The sequence below is a fragment of the Hemicordylus capensis genome, chromosome 3 (genome assembly GCF_027244095.1).
Source record: "Hemicordylus capensis ecotype Gifberg chromosome 3, rHemCap1.1.pri, whole genome shotgun sequence".
NCBI classification, from domain to species: Eukaryota; Metazoa; Chordata; class Lepidosauria; order Squamata; family Cordylidae; genus Hemicordylus; species Hemicordylus capensis.
The window spans coordinates 105980220-106003492 of NC_069659.1; the positions used below are offsets into that span (position 1 = coordinate 105980220).

At 42.5% G+C, this 23273-nt stretch overlaps 1 protein-coding gene across 21 annotated transcripts in view; it reads left to right on the top strand.

Moving 5' to 3' along the window:
• Positions 1-23273, top strand: part of DMD (dystrophin) — a 1901967-nt gene that overhangs the window by 1865518 nt on the left and 13176 nt on the right. For 18 of the 21 annotated variants that reach the window (XM_053308495.1, XM_053308494.1, XM_053308504.1 and 15 more), the window contains 6 exons: positions 4674-4739; positions 5604-5669; positions 10702-10860; positions 18403-18646; positions 18991-19114; positions 22115-22207. In XM_053308495.1, coding sequence (XP_053164470.1) covers positions 4674-4739; positions 5604-5669; positions 10702-10860; positions 18403-18646; positions 18991-19114; positions 22115-22207 — 752 coding nt within the window. The remainder of the gene's footprint in view (positions 1-4673; positions 4740-5603; positions 5670-10701; positions 10861-18402; positions 18647-18990; positions 19115-22114; positions 22208-23273) is intronic. The other 3 variants (XM_053308505.1, XM_053308514.1, XM_053308499.1) reach the window with 1 other exon arrangement.

The following is a 23273-nucleotide window of genomic DNA, read 5'->3' on the forward strand; positions in this document are numbered from 1 at the left end:
GCATTTCTCCAGATTCATACAAATAGCTTTAAATCATGTGCATGGATCTATTCTTTATTATTCTATTTGATTCTAGTGAAGATTTTTGCCCTTTTTTCTGGGTACACAGTATGCTTAATATAGAAATCAAGATTTGGGTTTTTTCCTTTACTTACATTCAGGCCCATAGGAAGCTGAGGGCGCATGGGAGCAACCCGCCACTTGTAGCCCCTAGATGTCCTAGCCATACGCCTTGCATCTGCCATCAAACACTGGGGGCACAGCCATATGCTGAAATGGGGCCACGCAGCCCTGTTTGCAAGGTATTTCAGCCAGTGCTAGGTTTCCAGCCTGCCTTTCCCTGCCTCAAAAGGCAGAGAGACACATTCCCAGTCAGGCTTTTTGGCCCTGTTTGTGAGATGCTTCAGCCAGCGCTGGATTCTCAGCAAGGCTGGGAATGCATCTCTCTGCCTTTCAAGACAGAGGAAGGCACTCCCAGCCACGCTGGAAACCCAGGACTGGCGGAAGTGCTTTGTGAATGGATCCATGCAGCCCTGTTTCTGCATATGGCCATACCCACGCCCACTGCCTCAGATGTCTGGTGCTGGGGCCATGGCTAGGGATAAGGTGGCTCCATAGGAAGTGGTGGCCGGATCCTTTGGAGCTGTCTGCACAATGGATTTCTGCCCCTGCCTGTGCTGACATCAGATTGAATCTCTCTCTCTCTCTCTCTCTCTCTCTCTCTCTCACACACACACACACACACACACACACACACACACACACACACACCTTCTGCTGCTTCTCTGCTACATGAAGAAATAGTGCTGGCTGAAGTCTCTGATCTGGTCCACTTGGAGTTAATTGCCACCTTCTATTACGTTTTCAGCAGCATCTCCTTCAAACACTACTTTCCTGTAGGCTTTAGCTAGACTGTTTTACTCTCTCTATATATAGATCGAGATCTATAGCTAGATATAGATATAGATACATACACAAACACACACACACCATGTCACATTTGCTCGTGCAAATCTTATAGAATGATGCCATAGGAACTAAAGTGTGCAACAAAGAAGCTTACTACGACTGAATTTAGAATGAGGAGATTCTCATGGTCGGCAGAAAGTGGGCTAAGGGAGCCTAGCCTGCTTTTTGCCAATCATGTGCTGCAACGGGGGCGGCACAGCTCCCGGCAGCAAACCTCTGAAAGTACCCCTCCCTTTAGCCAAGGTTAACCGAGTGAGTGCTCCGTTAACCTTGTCTTTTTGATCGTGTGTTGCTGCATTGCGGCACCGTGTCATGGCAACACACAAGGAGACCCCCACCGGGAGGCTGAAACAAGCCTCCTAGCCCTGAGGGTCTCTCCAGGATGCCCCACACGCTCATGCGGGGCATCTTGGAACTTCCGGGGGCTGTGCAACCCCCCATGCCCGCAGCCCCCACTGGCTCTGTGACGGAGCTGGCAGTCGTGTGGGCGACTCATCCAGCCCCCCAGGGCTGCAGTTGTAATCATCTGCGGGGAGAGCGGGCTAAGCCCTAGAACTATATTACTTCTCTTTGCAATTTTGTAAAACCATATTCTGATTCTTCCCTTTGCCTGTGCTAAATATAGAGAACATATCTTAATCAGTGCCCAAGTATCTATTGGTTTCTTTTAAAGCTGTAGCAGTGCAAGTTGTATAGAGAAAGAGAGAGCAACCCTCAACTTAAGCATGCAATTTAGCTTCTGAGAAAATAGGTATCACCAGATGCAACTGAGCTCTAACAATAAAAATAAATAAAGCTTATGAAGTGTCAGCAAGGCGGTAAAGCTTCCAAGATATTGTTGTTAAAATACCACTAAGCAATGTGTTTAAAAGTTTCTGAAACCTTAATATAACCTAGTCCTAGGAGAAACACAATGAACTGGCTATCTCCCATGAGCTTTATATTGAATTTCTCAATAAAGGTATGTGTTAACCTGTGATGAGACCTAAATGTGGTGTGCTGAATGCAGGGCCTTCCTTTAATAGGGCAAATAGTGGTAGCTGCCTCCAGCTCTGCACCATCTGGAGCTCCGCAACTGGCCCCTCCGCTCTGGCTGCTACTTCCCCATCTCTTCCCCGCCACACAGCTCTGCCTTGCATTCTAGGCAGGCTGCAACAGGGTGTTAAAGTGGAGAGCAGCAGAAGCTTGTGAGGGAGCCCTGCCTTGCCACCCGCGGTGGAGCTGTACTTTTAACTCTGCAACACAGCATGCCTAGAAAGTAAGGCAGCGCTGCACAACTGTTGAGGAAGCTGCATGATGGGCAAAAGTGGTGGTGGTGGTGGGTGGCACACACATGGGTATGAGAGAAGTGAGGCTGGCCCAGTCAGCATCCTGTTGCACTCTGCTGGCTCGAATTGCAGCCAGATCACTAGACGGAGGACTTGTTTTGTCTTGCAAGCCCTCAACCTAATGGACTGTCTGCAAACTGGGCTCCGAGACCCTGATCAAGGGTACAGAAAAGGAGGTGGAATGATGACACCCCACAAGATGAAGGGCATGGCTGGGGTCTGGCTCATGCTTACATTTGCTCTGGGGCATGCTCCCCCACAGCCCTGGCTAAATGTATATGACAAACCTTTGAGACAAAATGAGATGAGTGGTAATTGCCCTATTGTTTTTCCTAGAGAAGAGCTTTTTTTTTTTTTTTTGTCCTCTGGAGAGATGCATTAATTATCTTGATTTTATACAGCAGATAGCACTTCATTAAAAAATGAAATGAGAATCCATTATTTCAAAGTATGAAGTCTTTAAAATACCCAGAAACACACAATTGCCCTCTAGTAAACTTACTGCAGACTTTTAAAACCTGCTTAAAACAATATCTGTGTTTTTGCCAGAGGTTGATTATGCTTCAGGTTAAAAGAAAAAGCAAGACTAAGGATAGGTTCATTCATCGCAGAAATTGGAATGAAAGACAGACCTCAGTAGCAGCACTGATAAAAACCTAAGGAACAATATTTCACCTGTAACTACTGAGGGAAATTTGGTAGGAGGAAGAATATTGCCACAATTGTGTTTTGGCTTGGGAATTTAAATAATACTGCCTTTAAACAGTACTGCCTCGCTCCCGATCCTGCCACTCCTCCCGAGGTAGGACAATTGTATGCCTCCTTCTTTGCTCTCTGGTCGTATGGGTTGCCAAGCTGCCAGCAGCTGCCCCCAAGCTGCCGGAAGCCATTTTTATGATAGAGCAGGAAGGAATGAGTGACCAGGCAATACAGAACTTGCCCAGTGCACTGCTCTGCTCACATGGTGCATTGTGGGATGCCTGGTGGCCCCTGCTTGCTCCCCGCCCCCCATCGCTCCTGGGTTTTCTGCCACGTCACTCATGTTGGTGCACACGCAGCAGAGTACTGATCTGTAGTTGGTTGTCTGGGGGAAGGCAGGTAGGCGCCTGCCTCCCCCCCCCCCGCCCAGTCCACCCCATGGTGATTGTGTGAATGACCACCAGTCTAATCCTGCACTGATACTCCAGGGTTTTCTGTTGTATGAAAGAAAACAGGGCACCTGAAAGGTCTTCCAGTAGTTTTAGAAGGCACAGCCAACTACAGAAGGGTTGCTGAAAATCATGCCACCCCTCTTATGTGACAGAAAACCCTGAAGAGAGGAGAAAGGTTAATCTGGATGTAGATCAGTGCGTCAATACATTTATACTAGAATGCTGTAGAATTCAAAACTTATTCAGACTATATCCAGAGCAACCGGGTCATAGAATACTTCTGTTGAAGAAAGCATGAAATTTACTGATGCACCATAGTAGTAGTAATAATAATAATAATAATAATTAATTAATTAATTAATTAATTAATTTGATTTCTATACCGCCCTTCCAAAAATGGCTCAGGGCGGTTTACACAGAGAATTATTGCTTAGAGAGGTTCTTGCACCTTCTTCAAGCTCAATTGCCACTATGCACTATGCTGTTCCGGTTTCCATGTATGGATTTTTGCTCATTGCACACAGGAAAAAGCTGCTTCAGGAGAGGGAACTTGCCTGCATGCAGTATCAAGGTTTTGTGTGAACAGTGGAAATCACAATTAAGAAATCTGCAAGCACACCTGTATGCTGCAGGTCTCATGTAGCTCTCCCCCTTTCATCCTGTGGCTGGGATGTACTCAATGTAAATACCTCATTCCCATTCCTTTGGACTGGAATGGCTGACATAAATTAGTAGACTTCATACATTGGAGCTGGCATTGTTGCAAGGGTCTGAAGATTTTTTCATAATGCAATGTGATACTTTAGGCTGAGAATGCAGCTTAGAAGAGAGCAAAACACAGTGTGAGTGGCAATGCTTATGAGGACATTGAACAGTATTTATAAGGAAATGTAGAAATGAATCCTTAGAAGATTGGTGATATGGCAGGGAGGAAGGTTTCTCTATAAGAAAATATTTTACAGGAAACTCTTTACAACACAGCTTTGGTCTTCATCCTACATGTTCAGAAAAATCCCATGACCACAGAAAGAGAAAAAGCCACTTTTGTCCATTAAATATTTTTTGCAGGTTGCTTGAGGAAGCAGACAGAGACCACATGAGTTGCGACTCTAACTTGCTTAGACTCAATAAGACGTACCAATATGAAGCCAATGATACTGCCATGTATTTTCTTATTCTAAGAAATATTGCTTGTGTGATTAATCAGTATTTTCTGCCTTCATAGGCCTGCCTCGTCCCCTCAGCTTTCACATGATGATACTCATTCACGCATTGAACATTATGCTAGCAGGTATGAGACCAGCTGGATTGTTAGGCAAATCTTCCTTGAAGCACTTATTTTAAAAAAAAATCAAAAATCCACTACCGCCACACAAGCTTTAAGAAATGAATTTAAGGTCATTATGAGTTCCTAGGATGGATATTAAATGTGTCTGCTAACTTCTACTAATCAACTTGCTAAATAATTTGCATGAAGAATTGCACCATGTTGTTCATAATGTACATGAAACTGACTTAAAATAGAAAGCACCAAAGCATGCTCTTGTTTTACATCTAACATTCAGGTTCTTTGTAGGATTCTTTGCAGAGGTAATATTCAGTGGAATCCTGCAATGTCCATGTATTAAGCAGCAGTAACTAGATCTGTTATTTTTTAATATGTATCAGAAATTATATAGATTAACAGTTTAGCTTTTAAAGTTTTATAGGAGGGAATCCTCCTTTTGGAGAGTAATCACACAACATTGTTCACATTTTTTAGAAAATCCATCTCATAAATATCAACAGTAAAGTCTTGGCTTAGTTCTAATCCATACTATTTTTTCCCTACCCAGGCAAGGGAAATGGACATAGGTCATCCCACACCACCCACACACTCCCATCCTCTTTCATACACACGCTTTAATAAATATCCAAGTGAAAAAAGTTGAATTGACATTTTCCACAGGTCATGTATATTGAGCAGCAGTAAATTTTGTATATGACTGCACACCAACTTAATAAACTAGTTGCCAAATGAAAGGTCATGTGAGGGATACAGTGCCAAAATCTTTCATAATGATTGTTACATTCATTGAAGTGTCATTTTTCTATTCGGTGTTTTTAACAAGCAGAATATATAGTGAGAGTTTATAGTACTTTCCTTTTCTCACAGGCTAGCAGAAATGGAGAATACCAATGGAACATACCTGAATGATAGCATTTCTCCTAATGAAAGCATGTAAGTGCCACATATGTAAAATACTGTGAAGGCTTAATTTAACCCTCTGTTATTATTTGGTTTTATTGGGTAAAAATGCTAGAAATTATTGCTTAGCCATATGGCAAAATCACACTGGGATCATTTTTAGTATTACAAATACAACAAATATTTATATACCACTTTTCAATAAAAAGTTCCCAAAGCAGTTTACATAGATATAAATAATTTAATTTAATTTAATTTAATGGCTCCCTGTCCCTAAAGGGCTCACTATCTAAAAACCATTATTTGTTATTCATTTATCAAACTAGTGATAAATAAACTAGTACACTGCCCCAGAATTTCATCTCTGTGTGGTTTACAACAACATAAAGCAAATGAAACACACAAAAATGAACCTTAAAACAATTTAAAATCACAGTCAAATTAAAAGCTTGGGTGAAGAGAGAAGTCTTTAGGTACTTTTAAAATGGTTTTCAGAGATGGGGAGGCTCTTACTTCAGCCGGGAGTTCTTTCTAGTGTCTTAGGGCAGCAATAGAGAAGGCCCATCCCTGTTTGTCTACCAGATGAGCCGGTGACAACTGTAAACAAACATCTCCAGATGATCTCAACGAGTGATGGAGCTCATGGCGAAGACGACAAAGGATTGCCTTCATAGGCAACAAACTGCTACGTGTTCTCACGTGTGTGGTTTGTGCTGCTGAGTTTGATACTCATAGCTGAGCACAAGGTAGCAAACAGAAGCTGCTATCCAACCAGGTTCTTCTATTACTAATGAACGGGGCGCTGGGGGTGGAGGACCTGAGTGAGGTCCATTGTATCGCTGACAATGGGGAAAACCATAATGTACTTATTCCTTGGACAGCAGCCATAGGCTGTGAATTATGGTTCTAAGTATGTATACATATCAGTTCTTTTGATTTTTTTTTCTGAAGCAGTCTTTTAAAAGATTAAACATTATAATTTGAATGCTAGGGACAACATACACCTCCAAAAACAAACTGAAAATTAGCCCTGATAGACTTTGATAATATTTTTATTTTAAAATTATTTTTAAAATATGAGAATTCTTTTACTACAGGCACTCATGCATTTAAACTAGCAGAGTGTGTAGACATGCCTAGAACCCAATACAAGCAATATACTGTATAGAGTGTAAAGTGTGGTCAGTCTCCAGAAAAAAATTTGGGTGCCAAGTGCTCTAATTACTTGAATTTTAACACAACAAACTTATAATTGCGGCACTGGAATCGAATCTTAGCTTGAGTTCCAAAAGTGGCCATTCCATAGGCACCTCTATATCTGAGATAACTTTAGTAGAAAATGCTACTATCTGAGCAATTCCCAGCTGCTGCAGACAAAGGATCTGAAGTCCATCCCCTGCCTCCTTGTGTTTTGTTGCCCTGTATAAAATTCCCATAGGTGTGCAATCTCAGTTACCAGGTGCAACTCACCATGGACATAATAATATAATTCTGTCTTGCTAGTTGTTTTCTCCACAATGTTAATCTTTACTTTAGTGTTATTTTAAAATAGCCCTTGTATAATGTCATTAAATCTAGTAATAAAAGGTGGACAAAATTACTGTGTTCTATAGAACTTTGCTAAACTAATTTACACAACAAATGAAAGGCAAAAAGGTATAGGAGCTGGCTGTAATCTGAGACAATACATTAATGATATGGTGGCATATACAGTCCATTGTATGATGGACTTCATCATTGTTATGATGAAGTCCTAACCTTCATCATAAAGGTGCAGTGTAGAATGAAGGACACCAAGTTACAGTGCAGGTGTTACCTACCAACTGCTGCCTCTCCCACCTTGATTTGAAAACAAAGGATCAATTGAAGACACTATTATGTCTTCATAATAGCATGCAGACACTGTCTGAATAACAGTGGCTTACATGCAATGCAGCATGCTACCAGTGGAAGTGGGATGCACACATGCTGGCTTCCTGTGAGTTCAAACTGCGTCCTTGCTTCTACCAAGCTCACAGAGCTTCCATGGTTCCCCAGAATTGCATCAGAGCTGCACTGATCCTGCTCTGATTGGGAATAATGGGAGCAATGTTGCTGCAGCTCCAATGCAATTCTTAGGAGACATGGAGGCAACACAGTTGAGCTACATACAGAGACAGCACGTGTACATACATCCCCTTTCCATGGGCGGCACGCTGTGCTGTAAGTAAGCCAGTATATCCAAATAACTGTGGTACAAATCCATGAACTATAATAGCATTAAACAGCAAAAGTTGACCTTGTGTCCAAATCTGGCCTAATTCAAACCATTTGCGTGAACAGGTGTGAGCCTCTGATGCCCAAGCTCCTGCCTCTCTTTCCCTTATCCACGTGTGATAGGAGGAAGTTTAAAGCTGCCATTCACAGTTTGTAATAAGCCAGAGTTTCAAATTTTGTTAGTATATGGGTCTTTATCATGGCTTGATAACAAGCAAGGTCATGCTTTGCTTGTACATATGAAAACAAAATAGCTTGCTTAAGTGAGCCAGTGGGCCAGTTTTGATGATCCATCCAAACCAGCCTAGCCCCTCTCAGTTGCACTGTTCTAGTGTTCATAATCACATGGGGATAGGGGTGTGCAATTCGGGTTTTCGGTGATTCGGTTCAGGACCCGAACCGAATCACCCCCGATCTGTTCTGTGCCCGAATCTGGGCCACCGGAATCACCCCTGATTTGGTTCGGATTCGGATTAAATCCAAATCAATTCGGGAAGGAAAAATGGGTCCCAGGGGCAAAATAGTGGGGTGGGGTGGTAGTGCCCAATGGTTGGAGGCTACCACCCAAATTTCAGGGGAATTGGGCAAAGGGCTTATTTGGGGGGAATTTTTGAAGTTTTAGTGTCTTTGGGGCAGTTTGGGGGGATAGAGTGGGATCTGGGCAAAAAAAAGAGTGGGGTGGGGTGGCAGTGCCTAATGGGTGAAGGCTACCACCCCAATTTCAGAGTGATGGGGCAGAGGGCTGATTTTGGGGAAATTGTTGAAGTTTACGTGTCTGTAAGGTTTTCCCCCATAGAGAAGCATTGAGGTGTCAGCAGCCCCATAATTGCACTTGGGGGGTGCTGGGGTGGCCCAGAGCGAGTGGTAGTGTAGTGCACGTAGGGTGCCAACCACCCCCATGGGTTTCTAACTCTGAAACAACAGAACCCTGTACCCCATGGGTTAGAAACCCATGGGGGTGGTTGGCACCCTACGTGCACTACACTACCACTCGCTCTGGGCCACCCCAGCACCCCCCAAGTGCAATTATGGGGCTGCTGACACCTCAATGCTTCTCTATGGGGGAAAACCTTACAGACACGTAAACTTCAACAATTCCCCAAAAATCAGCCCTCTGCCCCATCACTCTGAAATTGGGGTGGTAGCCTTCACCCATTAGGCACTGCCACCCCACCTCACTCTTTTTTTTGCCCAGATCCCACTCTATCCCCCCAAACTGCCCCAAAGACACTAAAACTTCAAAAATTCCCCAAAAATAAGCCCTTTGCCCAATTCCCCTGAAATTTGGGTGGTAGCCTCCAACCATTGGGCACTACCACCCCACCCCACTATTTTGCCCCTGGGACCCAAAATTCGGGCTGACATCACTTCAGACCTTTTTGCATTCAAATCAATGGATGCAAAAAGGCGGGAAATTCAAAGAGATGTCATCCTGAATCACCCGAATTTTTCGGGCCCGAAATTTGGGTGATTTGGCTCAGCCCCGAAAAATATCGGGGGACATTGGGGGTGATTCGGTTCGGACCCGAATCACCCGAAATTGCTTGTTTCGGGCACAGATCGTTCTGTGCCCGAAATTTTTTGCACATCCCTACATGGGAAGTGAGTTCTTCTGAAAGTAGTTTTAAAGATGTATTTAAACAATGTATGAAGGGATGGTATTTCTGGACCACCAACACCAATATATGCGCTATTTTGGAAACTGGAACGGTACACCAGGAGTGGGAACATACACGCATGCTTAAGTTCCTCATCACATGTGGGTAGGGCCATCTGGGATGTATCCTTCCTATATATGCATGTTGGGGCAGTGGACAAATGAGACTGTGACCACTAGTGATTCTATCCAGGGAGTGGAAAGAAAGCAATGAAAGCAAGTAAAGGTAGATGAGGGGGAGCAGAATGAAGGTTAAACACACTGGAATGGTGAGGAATAATGCACAGATATAAAAGAGACAAACTACCCTGTTGTTAACTTCTTTATCCTTCTGTGTTCACTGAGACACTGAATTGCCTTGGGGAACAAAGGGCTCCAGAATATTCCAGGCTCAAAGACAGGCTTCTAGGGCAGTAAGGTGAAGCAAGAGATGGGAAATGGAACAGCTGCAGTTTCAACAGGGGAGACAGTTCCAAGGATTTCAGTTTAACACTATCTTGTCAGCAACAGAGCTATTTCCATCATAACCTCTCTTTGCTCTTGCCTCAGCTCATCAATGCTTCATTCTCCTCTCTTTTTTACAGTCTGACTCTTTTTCTTTCTTTCTTTCAGTTTATACCAGGCCTGCTTAACTTAGGCACCCCAGCTGGTTTTGGACTACAGCTCCCATAATTCCCAGACACAGTGGCCAATAGCCAGGGATTATGGGAATTGTAGGCCAACATCTGCAGGAGGGCCGAAGTTGAGCAGCTCTGGTTTAGACCAATGAGGAAATGGCTGCTTTTCCGTCTTAGGCTCTTCTGTCTGAATCATGGAAGAAGCCATCTTAACTGGTTGGAACTGAGGCAGAATGTTCCAAGTCATTTAGCAGCAACAAAGCTGAACCCCTGGCTTATAAACCATTGACTAGGAATACATTGGGCATGTTCCTGCCAGCAGCCAAGACCAACATCATGACTGGGAATTACATTCTGTGATGGTTCTCTGCTAGCTATGTCAAAATGTGAGCAAGGTTATTTTCTGGGTAGACATTTGAGGGTAGTTACTTTTGTGTTGTGCTTCTTGGTTTGTGTTGTGCCTATTTACTGTAGGAATAAAGAAAAATATTTGTGCTATTATTACTACTTATTTGATTGATTGTTTTTGTTTAAGAGATGATGAGCATCTGTTAATCCAGCACTACTGCCAAAGTTTGAACCAGGAGTCCCCACTCAGTCAGCCAAGAAGCCCTGCACAGATTCTAATTTCTTTGGAGAGTGAAGAAAGAGGTGAGCTAGAGAGAATCCTAGCAGACCTGGAAGAAGAAAACAGGTGGGTTTTACTTTAATACTGCTCGCATGTATGTATTTTTATAAAAGATGAACGAGGTAGCATTCCGCCGAGGAGCAAAATACTGGAATATATATTGTCTTAAATTTGTTCTGCAAATTTTCCTGATAGAATTTTCTTCTTTATTTGTAAGCTGTGAGATAAATTAAATGATGCATAGTTAGAAACCCATTTGTCATGTTCAGGGCAGCAGTGAATAAGCACCCATCATATTTATCCTGCTTTGGAAGAAATCTTTGACCTGACAATTCTGCTGTCCAATTTCACATGCAATATTGCAAAGTGCAGTCCAGTGCACAAGCATGTGTTGCCTAGTTAAAGAAATTACTTGTGTACTTGAATTAAATGAATATTTAAGCTCTATTCACAAGCAGATATGTTTCCTTATACCCTTGTACTTTGGCACTATTTTGAAAACTGCATTTGTTTCCCATCCATTCTCACTTGCCTACTGTATAGTTTCTGCGCTTGTCGTACACCTTGCCATTTCTTCAGCGCTCTGTGTCAAAGAAGAATCTCCATATCTCTTCACCTTTATGTGTGGGTCAGATTTGACTTTGTACATTTCCAGCCAGTTGCCATTGTCCAATAAATTGCAGGGAATAAAATGTTTTTGTTATGAATGTTTGTATGACACTTTTCAGCCAAAAGAGGAAGGGAAAGAAAAGTTCTCAAAGCAATTTACAGAGAAGAAGGGATACGAAGTTTCCCTGTCCTAAACGGGGTCACAGTTTTTAAAGAACAAAGATACACGCTAGGGATATGCATGAATCACAATTCGAAGGGCAATTTGTAACACATCCCCTGCATCTTTAAAACGGAGCAGGTGTATACCTGCTCCTGCACCGCTCACTGACATTCCTCCCAGCTATCTTGGCATGCCTGTGGCACTCTGCCCCATCTGCCCCTGCACATGACCTCGCAAATGGACGCCGCACAAGCGTGCAGACCAAATGTGTGGCGACATCACAAGAGGGCACCTGAGGGAGAGCGTCACTGGTGCACCGAGATAGCTGGGAGGAGCGCCGCCATTTCAGGCAGTGGCGGTGAGCAGTGGGGGCAGCAGGTATGCACCTCTCATCTCTGATTTAAAGGTACAGGGAATGTTATTAATTGTACTTTGAATCGTGATTCGTGCACATCTCACACACATGCAAACACACACCAGTCAGCAACAGCCACTAGAAAAACACTGTGCTGGGGTTGGATATGGACAGTTACTGTTTCCCTGCCAAATATAAGAGTAACCCTTTTAAAAGAATAACCACTAGGGCAATAGACATGATTGCTCCTAAGTGGTATATGGAAGGACTATGGGGGCTGAAGAGGCACGGTAGACAGTCGAGCGCAAGTGGAGAAAGACTCAGCTCAAATCTGACAGATTACAACAGAGAGAGCATTTGAAGATCTATGCTCTGGAAGTGCATGCAGCAAAGAAACAGTTCTTTTCTGCCCGCATTGCTTCTGCAAGCTCAGTTGTATAGGGTTATGAGAGGGCTGCTCCTCCCCTGAATGAGTATTTGGATCCATCCGTTACCCTTTGTGACATTTTAAATGAGTTTTTTGCAGATAAAATCTCTCGTATTCAAGTTGAACTAGATTCTACAGTTACTGCAGAGTCTTTTGTGGAGGTGTCCAGCACCTCCTCTTGTGTGGTTAAATTGGATCAGTTTTAGTTTGTGCCAAGGATGTGGACAAGATACTTGGGACACTGCACCTCACCACCAGTGCTCTTGACCCTTGCCCAACATGGCTTATATGATCTAGCAGCGAGTTTATTGGGCCTTGTTAAGATCATTAATGCTTCTCTGAGGGAGGGCAAGAAGCCTCCTTGTCTCAAGGAAGCAATTATGAAGAGGTCTGCATTGGATCCTTCAGAATTGGGCAATTATAGGCCTTTCTTCAACCTCCCATGTTTGAGAAAGGTGATTGAGAAGGTGGTGGCGTCTCAGCTCCAGGCTGGCTTGGATGAAATGGATTATCTGGTTTCAGATTGGCTTTTGGGTAGGCTGTGGGGTTGAAATGGCCTTGGTCAGCCTGTTGGATGATCTCCAATTAGGATTTGATAGGGTGAGTATGACTCTGTTGATCCTTTTGGATCTCTCTGTGGCTTTCAATACTGTTGACCATGGTATCCTTCTGGGCGCCTGAAGGGGTTGGGAATGGGAGGAATGGCTTTGTAGTGGTTTTGCTCCTACCTCTTGGGTAGGTTCCAGATGGTGTCACTTGGAGACTGTTGCTTTTCAAAACAAGAGCTCCGCAAGGCTCCATACTGTCTCCAATGCTTTTTAACATCCACATGAAACTGCTGGGAGAGATCATCAGGGGATTTGATGCAGGGTGCTATCAGTATGCTGATGACACCCAAATCTATTTCTCCATGTCAACTTAATCAGGAAATGGCCTAACTTCCCTAAATACCTGCCTGAAGACAGTAATGGGCTGGATGAGGGAGAACATACTGAGGTTGAATCAAAGCAAGACAGAGGTACTCATTGTGGGAGGTCGACTTAGGAAGTGGTTTAGATCTGCCTGTTGTGGACAAGGTCTCACTGTCCTGGAAAGAGCAGGTACATAGTCTGGGAGTTCTTCTGGACCCAAACTGATTTCCCTGATTTCTCAGGTTGAGGCAGTGGCCAGGAGTGCTTTCTATCAGCTTTGGCTGATTTGACAGCTACATCCATTTCTGGAGATAAATGACCTTAAAATAGTGGTGCATATACTGGTAACATCTAGACTTGACTACTCAATGCGCTCTACATTGGGTTGCCTTTGTACACAGCTCGGAAATTGCAGTTAGTACAGAATGTAGCAGCCAGGTTGGTCTCTGGGTTGCCTGAAGAGATCATATTACACACATTTAAAAAGAAGTACATTGACTGTCAATAAGTTTCCGGGTGAAATACAAAGTGCTGGTTATTACCGATAAAGCCCTAAACAGCTTGGGTCCAAGGTACTTAAGAGAGTGGCATCTTCTTCATTAACCCCACTGCCTGTTAAGATCATCTGGGGAGGTCCAGTTGTGGTTGCCACCAGCTCAGTTGGTAGCGACTTGAAACCAGGCCTTTTCTAGAGTTGCCCCTGGACTCTGGAACACACCCTGGACCCTTAGGAACACACTTCCTAATGAAATTAGAGCTTGCCCTTTTCTGAATGTTTTTAAGAAGGACCTAAAAACATACCTGTTTAGTCAGGCTTTATAGTTTTAAAACTTCGGTTTTAGAGTTTTCATTGTATTTTAAATTGTTTTAATTATCTTAATGGTTTAATGGTTTTGTATTTGAACAGCTCAGGGACTTTTTTGTCCCTGGTATATAAATAGCAGTATATAAATAAATGGTGCTTCTTTGCTCAGTTAGCAAAGTGTTGGCAGTAGCAGTTGTAAGTGCTCCTCCCCTTACCATTTGCTTCTGACATACTGTAGAGTTTATTGCATTTAAAAGTATATGCTACAAATGCAACTGTGTGTGGGAAGTCCAGTGAGATGAAAAAACCTCACCCTTGATCACAAACTAGGAAAATGCCTTAATGGATTTTATCAGTTCCCAACCTATCTGTACATTCCCAGATCCGTGAAAAATGATGTGAAAAAAGGTGTTCCAAATATTTATTAATTTATTTATCTATCATATTTTTATACTGCCTAATATGTATATCTCTAGGTGGTGTACAAAATTTAAAATATTTAAAAATCACAAATTAAAATATTCTCCAAGCAACACTATCTGGAATCTACCAGAGAGGTAGGAGCAGAACCACTGTAAAACAGTACCACCCAATCCTACGTCCCTCAGGCTGTCCAGAAGGATACCATGGTTGATGGTATTGAAAGCCTCAGAGAGATCCAAAAGGATCAGCAGAGTCACATTGCCTCTTTCGATAGCAAGTTGGAGATCATCCAGCAGGCTGACAAAGGCAGTCTTGACCCATAGCTCACACAAATGCCAGTTTGAAATGGGTCTAGATAACTTGTATCAACCAAAACTGCCTGGAGCTGAGAGGCCACCACCTGCTCAACCACCCTGTCCAACCATAGAAGATTAGAAACAGGTCTGTAATTAGCTAACTGCGAGGTATCCAGTGTAGCTTACTTCAAAAGTGGTCCAATAATAGCTTTCTTAAGACAAAGAGCCATCCTGCCTTCCCTGAAGCATTTATAATATTAACCAAACCCTCTCTGATAATATGATTATCAGATGCAATAAGCCAAGCTGGGCAACGGTCAAGAGAACAGGTTGTAGGGTGCACAGTCCTAAGCAGTTTGTCCACTTCCTCAGGAGTCACAAACTGAAAATGATCCAATCTAATCCCATTGGAGGAGTTGCTGGACAGCTCCACAGTAGACTCTGCAGTAACTGTGGAATCCAGCTCAGCCTTAATCTGAGAGATTTTATCCGCAAAAATGTCATTAAAGACATCACAGAGAGTGACCGATGGTTCCAAGTTTAAATTCAAAGGGGAGGGATACCTACTAGCCCCCTCACAACCCTAGACAACTCAGTTGGACATGAGTTTGCGGAAGCAATGCAGGCAGAGAAGATTTTCTTTGCCACCCGAACTGCCGGGTCTTCAAATGTGCTCTGTGTTGTGCCCGATCAGACTCGCACCGAGTCTTCCTCCTCTTACACTCCAATCATCTACCTTTCCGCTTCACTTCCCGTAATTCATCCAAATACCACGGGGTTGTCTTTAAAGCAAGTTGGAGAGGACGCTTAGGAGCTATTGTGTCTACTGCTCTAGTAAGTTCATTATTTCATCTTTGTACCAGAGCATCAACAAATATGATTGCTACAAAATAGCAGACTAAAATAATTCAGCTATTTTACTACTACGAATATCTATATAGCGCTTTTCAACAAAAGTTCCCAAAGTGGTTTACACAGAGAAATAAAAATGAATGAATGAAATATTTTGCTATAATTACAACAAAATGTGTTTAATTACTTGTAAATTATAACATGGTTAGAAATCACTACTGTTACTAATCACTTCAGGCCTTGCCTCAATTCTTCCTCTTTCTTTCCCCACTCTCCTTCCTATTCCAAGCTGGTATGCAGGCCTATTAAAAGAAATATATTTTTTAAAGATTTTTTTAATATAAAGGTGGGTGGATGGAGTCATTTAGTCAATGTTATCCATGTAATTCCTTGTACTACTGGAAGTAATTTTTGTATCTGTCAGGCCAATATTCATCTTCCTTCTTTTCAAGTAATTCTAGTAATAGCATGTTGTTGATAACATGAGTTATAAAATGTTTGCATACAGATTGAAGCTGATGCAAACACTCTCTTTGTTTCACTTTGTATATCTTTGCACATGAAATACAGTTTTTCTTCTTGTCAACAAGTCAAATTAATAATGTGTAGTCTGGAAGGATGTCAGATTTATTGCGCAATGATGTACATTTGTCCACAAAAAATCACCTGGTCCAAGGAAGGAGGATTACAGAATACTGCCAGTTCCTATGCACTCGCTCAATTTGAGAGGATTATGCTCTTTCTCGCTCTCTCCCCTTTCTGCATTTCTATCTTTTAAGAGATGATCTTTTCCCTAGCCTAATTCTGACTGACATGAGCAATGCTACAGAAGCCTAGCTAGGTCTGTGTTCCCACCCCGATTAGCTTAAGAGTGCTCTCCAGAGCTTGGTGAAATGTTCAGAGAGGATTTCTAGTGACATTCAAAGATTCTTTATTAAGGTTGTAAATCTCTTTTCCTTAACTAGTCTTTGGGTAGAATAATTTATTGCTGTTTATAGTGATTAATTATTTTATACATCATTCCAAAAAATGTGAAAACTGGGCTTTTCATACTCGCAAAAGAAAGAAATTCGATGATATACAGTTACATATAAAAGGGCTGGCATCATGACAGAGCACACTTGGGCAGCTGCCAAGAATACAGTGCCTCTGGGGGGGCACTGCTGGCATCTGACCTAGACCTCCCTGGGGAGTGTTGGGCCCAGCCAACAACCAGCAGCTAATGTGTGGGTGAGACTGCTTCCCTGTGCTGTAGCAGCAGATGTGAATTTGTTTCATTCTGGGAGATCAGTAGTAGCAGCATTCTAGCTAGTGGCTGCTGCCTACCATGTTTTCCCCTCACAATGCCCCATGTTGCATTGCATCAGCCATCCCAGTAAAGGGAGAGGGTCACATTACCCAGCAGGACACCCTTAACCCTGGAGCCAGCTCTAATGCCGTAGAATGTCTCTGCTAGATAAGCATCTATCCATCATCTCCATGATCAATGCCTGTTGCAAAGGTCACAGGGACACAAATCAAAATACTTGTTTCCTAACTGGATAGTGCTGAAAACTGAAATATATGCAAAATTGTTTAATTTGTATAATTTATATATGTTGCAGAACTCTGCTCTAGGTACTGTATAGCATTTGCATTGCCTTGGAACAGAATTTTGACTGGTTGATCAGAGCAGAGTACACACAGTACTGTCAGTACAAGCCACACAACATAGTGGGACTACCATGAGGTTGGAGTTCCATAAGTGGACTGCCCATATTAGTTATTGTCTTCTTTTTTATATAATTCAAGGCCTTATGTCTGACCTTTCACATCAGCCACTTCTCAGTGAATGCGCCTGATGAAATGGCACATGGCAACTAATTGAACTGTACTACATTGCCACCAGATGATGGAAAGGGAGTTATCTTTTTCCTTAAAAAAAAATATGACACTCTGGATATCCAGTAGGGCTTTTCTTGGTACCTATGCCACTAATAACAAAAGTAAACTGTGTGTTGTACAGCAAAATTTACTTCTAAAATTAGCAGAAAAGAAATAGAACTTATGCACAGAAGTAGCAAGATGTTCACATACTCAGTTGCTGCATTCTTGGGCAATGATGCACAAAGCCTAATATTGTGTGTAAACTCTGATCAGCTGTACAGAGACAAATAGATTCTGAATAATAAACTCAATAATATTAATGAATCTGAATATAGTCTTGTACATAATACAATCTGTAGACCCAGGAGATGTTGTCTGGGTAGGTTAATATTCGCAAAGTGCTTTAAATGGTTAACCAGTATAATTCCTAAGCATCATCTGTAATGTAGATATGCTTTCTGTAGCAAAGCAAACATGTTTGCACTTAGTAAGAACCGATTAGGCAACAGGCGAATGTAGCCAAATTTGATTTTGGTTGTTATCTATACATTTCATCAGAGTGGAATCTAAACTTGGACTTTGATTGTAAACTGCAGAAGACCTTTTGGAATGCATGGACTTTGGTTGTCTTTACCTCTGCATGTGTTTTTGAATTGGAAACGTGATTGTGGTATTGGGCAGCAGCGTAATATGACTTTTCAACTCATCTCTCCCAAAAGCAGGACATCTCTTTCAGCTATTGTTCAAGAGTACTGTCTACAGTCTTCATAGCCTGAGACCATAAGTCTATGTATGTGTATTAGCAGATGATAATTAGTTGTATTCCAGCTACAAAGGGGGAAAGCATAGTCCATTCATAAAGATGTTAAGATGTCAGTGTGTTTCTACCCTGTTTCAATAGAAACCTGCAGGCAGAATATGACCGGCTGAAGCAGCAGCATGATCACAAAGGACTATCTCCACTGCCATCCCCACCTGAGATGATGCCCATATCCCCTCAGAGTCCCCGAGATGCTGAACTCATTGCAGAAGCCAAGCTGCTTCGTCAGCACAAAGGCCGCCTAGAAGCCAGGATGCAGATCCTGGAGGATCACAACAAGCAGCTAGAATCACAGCTACACAGGTTGAGGCAGCTACTGGAACAGGTGAATCCTCCATCCTCTCCTTTTTGTTGCTAAGGACTGTTTTGTTCTAATCAGCACTCAAAACTTTTAGAATATCTAAAACAGATGGAGGCAGTAGCCAGCTCATCCATATGTGACCACTGACCACTTATCCATATGTGGAATCGACATCCAGAAGTACAGTGTTATCACTAATTCTATGCACACAGTTGAGTCTTTTTGTTGAGTTACTTTTGTTTACCCTGAAACTATTGCAAATATAAGTACATTTAAATTGAAAGATTCTTGTGTAAACATTGTGGCATAAGTACATGAATCCATGCTTTCTGTAGGTTAACTATTATTATTTCCTTTCGATTTTTCAGCCTCAAGTAGATGCCAAGGTGAACGGTACAGCTCAGTCTCCTCCTCCTATGTCATTACAGAGGTCAGATAGTAATCAGCCAATGCTCCTCCGTGTAGTTGGCAGCCAGACTTCAGAATCCATGGGTAAGATTAAAAAGCTTTAGAAAGAGGGAGATTGTTTGCAATTTGCAGTCAAGTCTTCTCTTAATCAATAAGATGTTGACTACAAGCTAATCTCGATCCTTTCCAGAAAATCTGGGTGTGCTCTGCATGGGGTTTTTTATAACTCTCTCACACCAGTAAGACCAGTTGTTTTATGTGAGAGAGCTGGAGAAGAGAGCAAGTGGAAGCACTACCTCAAGCGTGCTCCTGAATTGGATTGTAGTTGTCCATTATGTTTCTCCTTGCCCCCATTTTTATAGGAACAAACTATTTTCTGTGTTTAGGAAGGGTGGTTTTTTTTAACCTTTTTAATCTTTGGTTTTAAAATGGCTGTGTTTCAAGCCACGCCATTCCCAGTTCCCTCCTTTGGACATGTCTTTCTTCTATAGTTTCAATTTTCAGGTTGCTAGGTGTTAATGGAACTGCCCACAGTGATTGGTCAGCAACCTAATGTTCGGGCTTTGTGGGGGAATTAGCTTTTTAAGGGGACAGCTCCACATCAGTTTTAATTTGTGCACACATTTGGAATCAAGAAATGACTGGACTAAGACAAATCTTGTCTTAGTTTCAAAATAAAAAGAGGATATTTATTGTAGGAGGGGGTACAGAAAAGAGAATTATGTGGTTAAAGCACGATTACTATCACAAATACATTTAACTGCAATGAGGCATTTTAGCTTAGTCCTAATTGTGTAAGTTCCCAGGAGAGCAAGAGAGAGAGGCTTTTAGAGAAGGAGGGGGTTGGACTTAAGTAAGGGATACAGTGGGCCCAAGTGCAAGGCAAACTTGCGATATCACCTGTTCTGGGCAATGATACCTCAGGGCTCCTGGGATGGCTGCAGAATCTTGCCCCTCAAGGACAACGTGTTCAGAAGCAGGAAGGTTGCAGGGGTTAGTATTGGAAAAGGTGCCCACAAGGAGATTTCCTCTGTGGGTCCAGCTTCCTGTGGCTACAAGAAAGGCTGGATGGATCAGGAAAAGGACCGATCTGAAAAGAGGTGCAAAAAGCTGGACACTGCCTGGCATATAGGCATGTGAGCAGCGGATCGCCCAAGCGGGTGGTGATTCCAAAGTGTATATGGATTGTGAGAGAGCACAAGGTGCACTCAATGGAGTCCCAAGAAAGAGGCATGAGGGAGCACACTGGATCATGTAACTGGGAGTAGTTATACCCCAAAACATACTCTGGGGGTGAATTCCAACTGACCGTAGTTGTCTAACAGGTGTTTTGGGATGGGCTGGCAGGGATCCCATTGTTGCTGATCTTTCTTCCTGAGTGTACAATGTGGGAATTGCCGAGGAATGCCAAAGCTTTTGTCATGAAAACAGACTGTATACACATGAGAAGTCCAGTAAAAAGTCTACATGAGAAGTCCAGTAAAAAGTCTGCAAAAAAAGTCCAGTAATCTAATCAGTATTTTTGATGGGTGCATCTCTTAGGCTCCTATAGCTTGATCAACCTCCTTTGTGATGAGGGAAAGAAGATTTACCTATGCATGCTTATCTATTCCTGCTATCTTTTTGTGGAAGGAGGGGGAAAGACAAGGCGGTTCACCCTGAGTGCAAGATGGCCTTGATAGTGCAGGATGACTTAACTCACTTTTGGTTAACTCCTGGAGTCTACTTTGGGGGTTCCCACATAGGGAAGGCATGCATCTGCTCCTCGTTCAATTAGTCAGTTGTAGCCAAATCCACTAAGTGACCTGCCCCCATGTGTACCAGTGGAGGGCTTGTGATTGCTGTGAGGCTCCTGAGCATATACAGAGTGTGATCTCCAAACCTGGAGACTTGAACATGAGGGAGGGCGCTCCTGGGAGCCAACAGAAAAGCTGTGCCAGTAACAGAGGTTAAATATGTATCTTTTTAAATGTTGTGGACAGAGTTGGGCTTCTCGGAGTATGCTATGAGCCTTGTCTTTCTAAGCCCTTTTCAGAAAATGGTCAGAAATAGCTCAGGATTTTTCTGAAGGTTCTTTGAAAGCTTGGAAAGATCAGTCCTCCTCAGGAGATGGGATTAGGAGAGTCCACTGACCATCAGTCATTCATGGTCTTCAGCATTTTCCACCACCAATTTCCTCCCTCTTCACAAATGTACCTTGCAGTGGTGGGTGGAAAAGAGGAAAACAATACTTCACAATCTTGCCATGGCCTTGCTTCCAGTGTCCATGTAATGTCTCTGAAATTCCATTGTTTTGCTGGGACAGCAGTTGGTTCCCTCTGTTTTAAGTTCTTTATTACTATAAAGACAGATCTTTATAAGAATTGGATCATTATCCTTGTTTATTTCAGTGGGACTAAGGAAGTCTACACAAACTTGTTAATCTAAACATTTTGTATTGGGTGCTAGAATTCTGAGGTAAACCTGTGATAACTAAGTTCTCCAGTTATTTGTGTATTGTGCCATATTAAACATTCTCACACCCTTCTCACAGTACAATATTTCTACAGCTTTCATCTGATGCAATTAAACTGTCAAAAGTATTAATACTAATTCAGTTGAGTATTTGCCAGCTCCAATTTATTCACATTTCCAGGATGACCACATCACCATTGGAATGCAGATCATAGCCACAAAACCTGGTTCTAGTAATAAAGGAAACACTCATTTTATCTAGCAATTACTTTCATCATTTTTTAGTATGGACACTTATGATTTTTGAAATAATTTATTTTACCTTCACAAACCTACATTACTCTATACAAATGGAGGAAACATGATCATTGAGAACATAATAAGGGATGTATGTGTGCATGCATATATTACAATTTCACTTAGATGTTAGCCAGGAGGGTTTATTTTAAAATAATGATTTAAGGAGGGATGAATTAACTGTTCTCTGGCTGCTGCACTGCAACTGAATATGCATAAGTCTCACAGGCATGGTTCATAGTCCTAGAATTGTGACCAGTGGTGCTTTTTATGTAGCATGTGCTTTCTTGTGGCTCTTATTAAAAGTGATGTCTTTTGTTTTTGTTTTTTCAGGGGAGGAGGATTTGCTCAGTCCTCCCCAGGACACAAGCACAGGGTTAGAAGAAGTCATGGAACAGCTCAACAATTCCTTCCCAAGTACAAGAGGTAAGCTTCAGTGCTCAAAAGCAAAGCCTGGCAATTAAATTATATGTAGTGCAGCTTCTTTGCAGATCAGTATCGAGTCACCCAGTTGTGCAGGTGAAAGATGCAAAAGGACTAGGACAGCACAGAAATCTTTCTAAGGCCTGTATCCATTGGCACTTTGGTTTAACTACAGTTATTCTGAAATGCTTTGAGGTAGAGACAGAAATAAGAACATTCTGCCACTTATTAAGTGAAACATGATTAATGATACCATTACCCTGACCGAAGTCCAGATGGGCAGATGGAGATCATGCTTGTGAGGGCCTTATTTGCTGCAGTAGAGGGGAGCTAGTCTGCATGTTCAAAAGAGCCCCTGCTTCTGAAATGGTACTGCTCCATGACTTCTGTTTTGGAGTTCTGTTTTGTTCTCTTCCTTTTGGTCACAATTGTTGAATCTATGTTCTCTTCCATTTTTAAATCTATTAAGCTATTTTTGCCCCTTTCACGGTCTATCTCTGTGAAGCAGAGTGTAGTTTGAATACATTACAGCCAAATACAGGACTGGCTAAGACAGCTGCCAGCACACGCTGAGATCAGGATCGCACCGAGGGAATGTCTGCCGTGACAAGGGCAGAGGGTGTCCCGATGTGCTTTTGGCATGTCCCTTTATCACCCGAAGAGGTGGTGCATCTGAATTGCCTCTCTGCATGCGCTCCCAATACCTCCTACAGCTGGATATGCAAGTAAAGGGTGATTCAGATTCACAGCCCCCTCCCGTGATAAAGGCTCACGCTGAGAGCACATCGGGATGTCCTACATCAATGTCATGGCAGCACCCTTTACTTGCACAGTCAGTTCTCGGCACTACCCTGTCCCTGTTGCGTGTGCCAGTGGCTGTCTTGTCTGAACGGGCCCTTAGTCAGTCAGTCACGTAACTGGAGTTGGTGATTATTTGGGGCGCAGTGGGAACCTCTTTAAAATTTATGTTTCTAACATTTTCTTTTCTTTGTCACAGCAGAACACAGATTGTATTTATATAATGTTTCCAGAAAGAAGGGGTCATTGCCCCTACTACATTGCACTACCA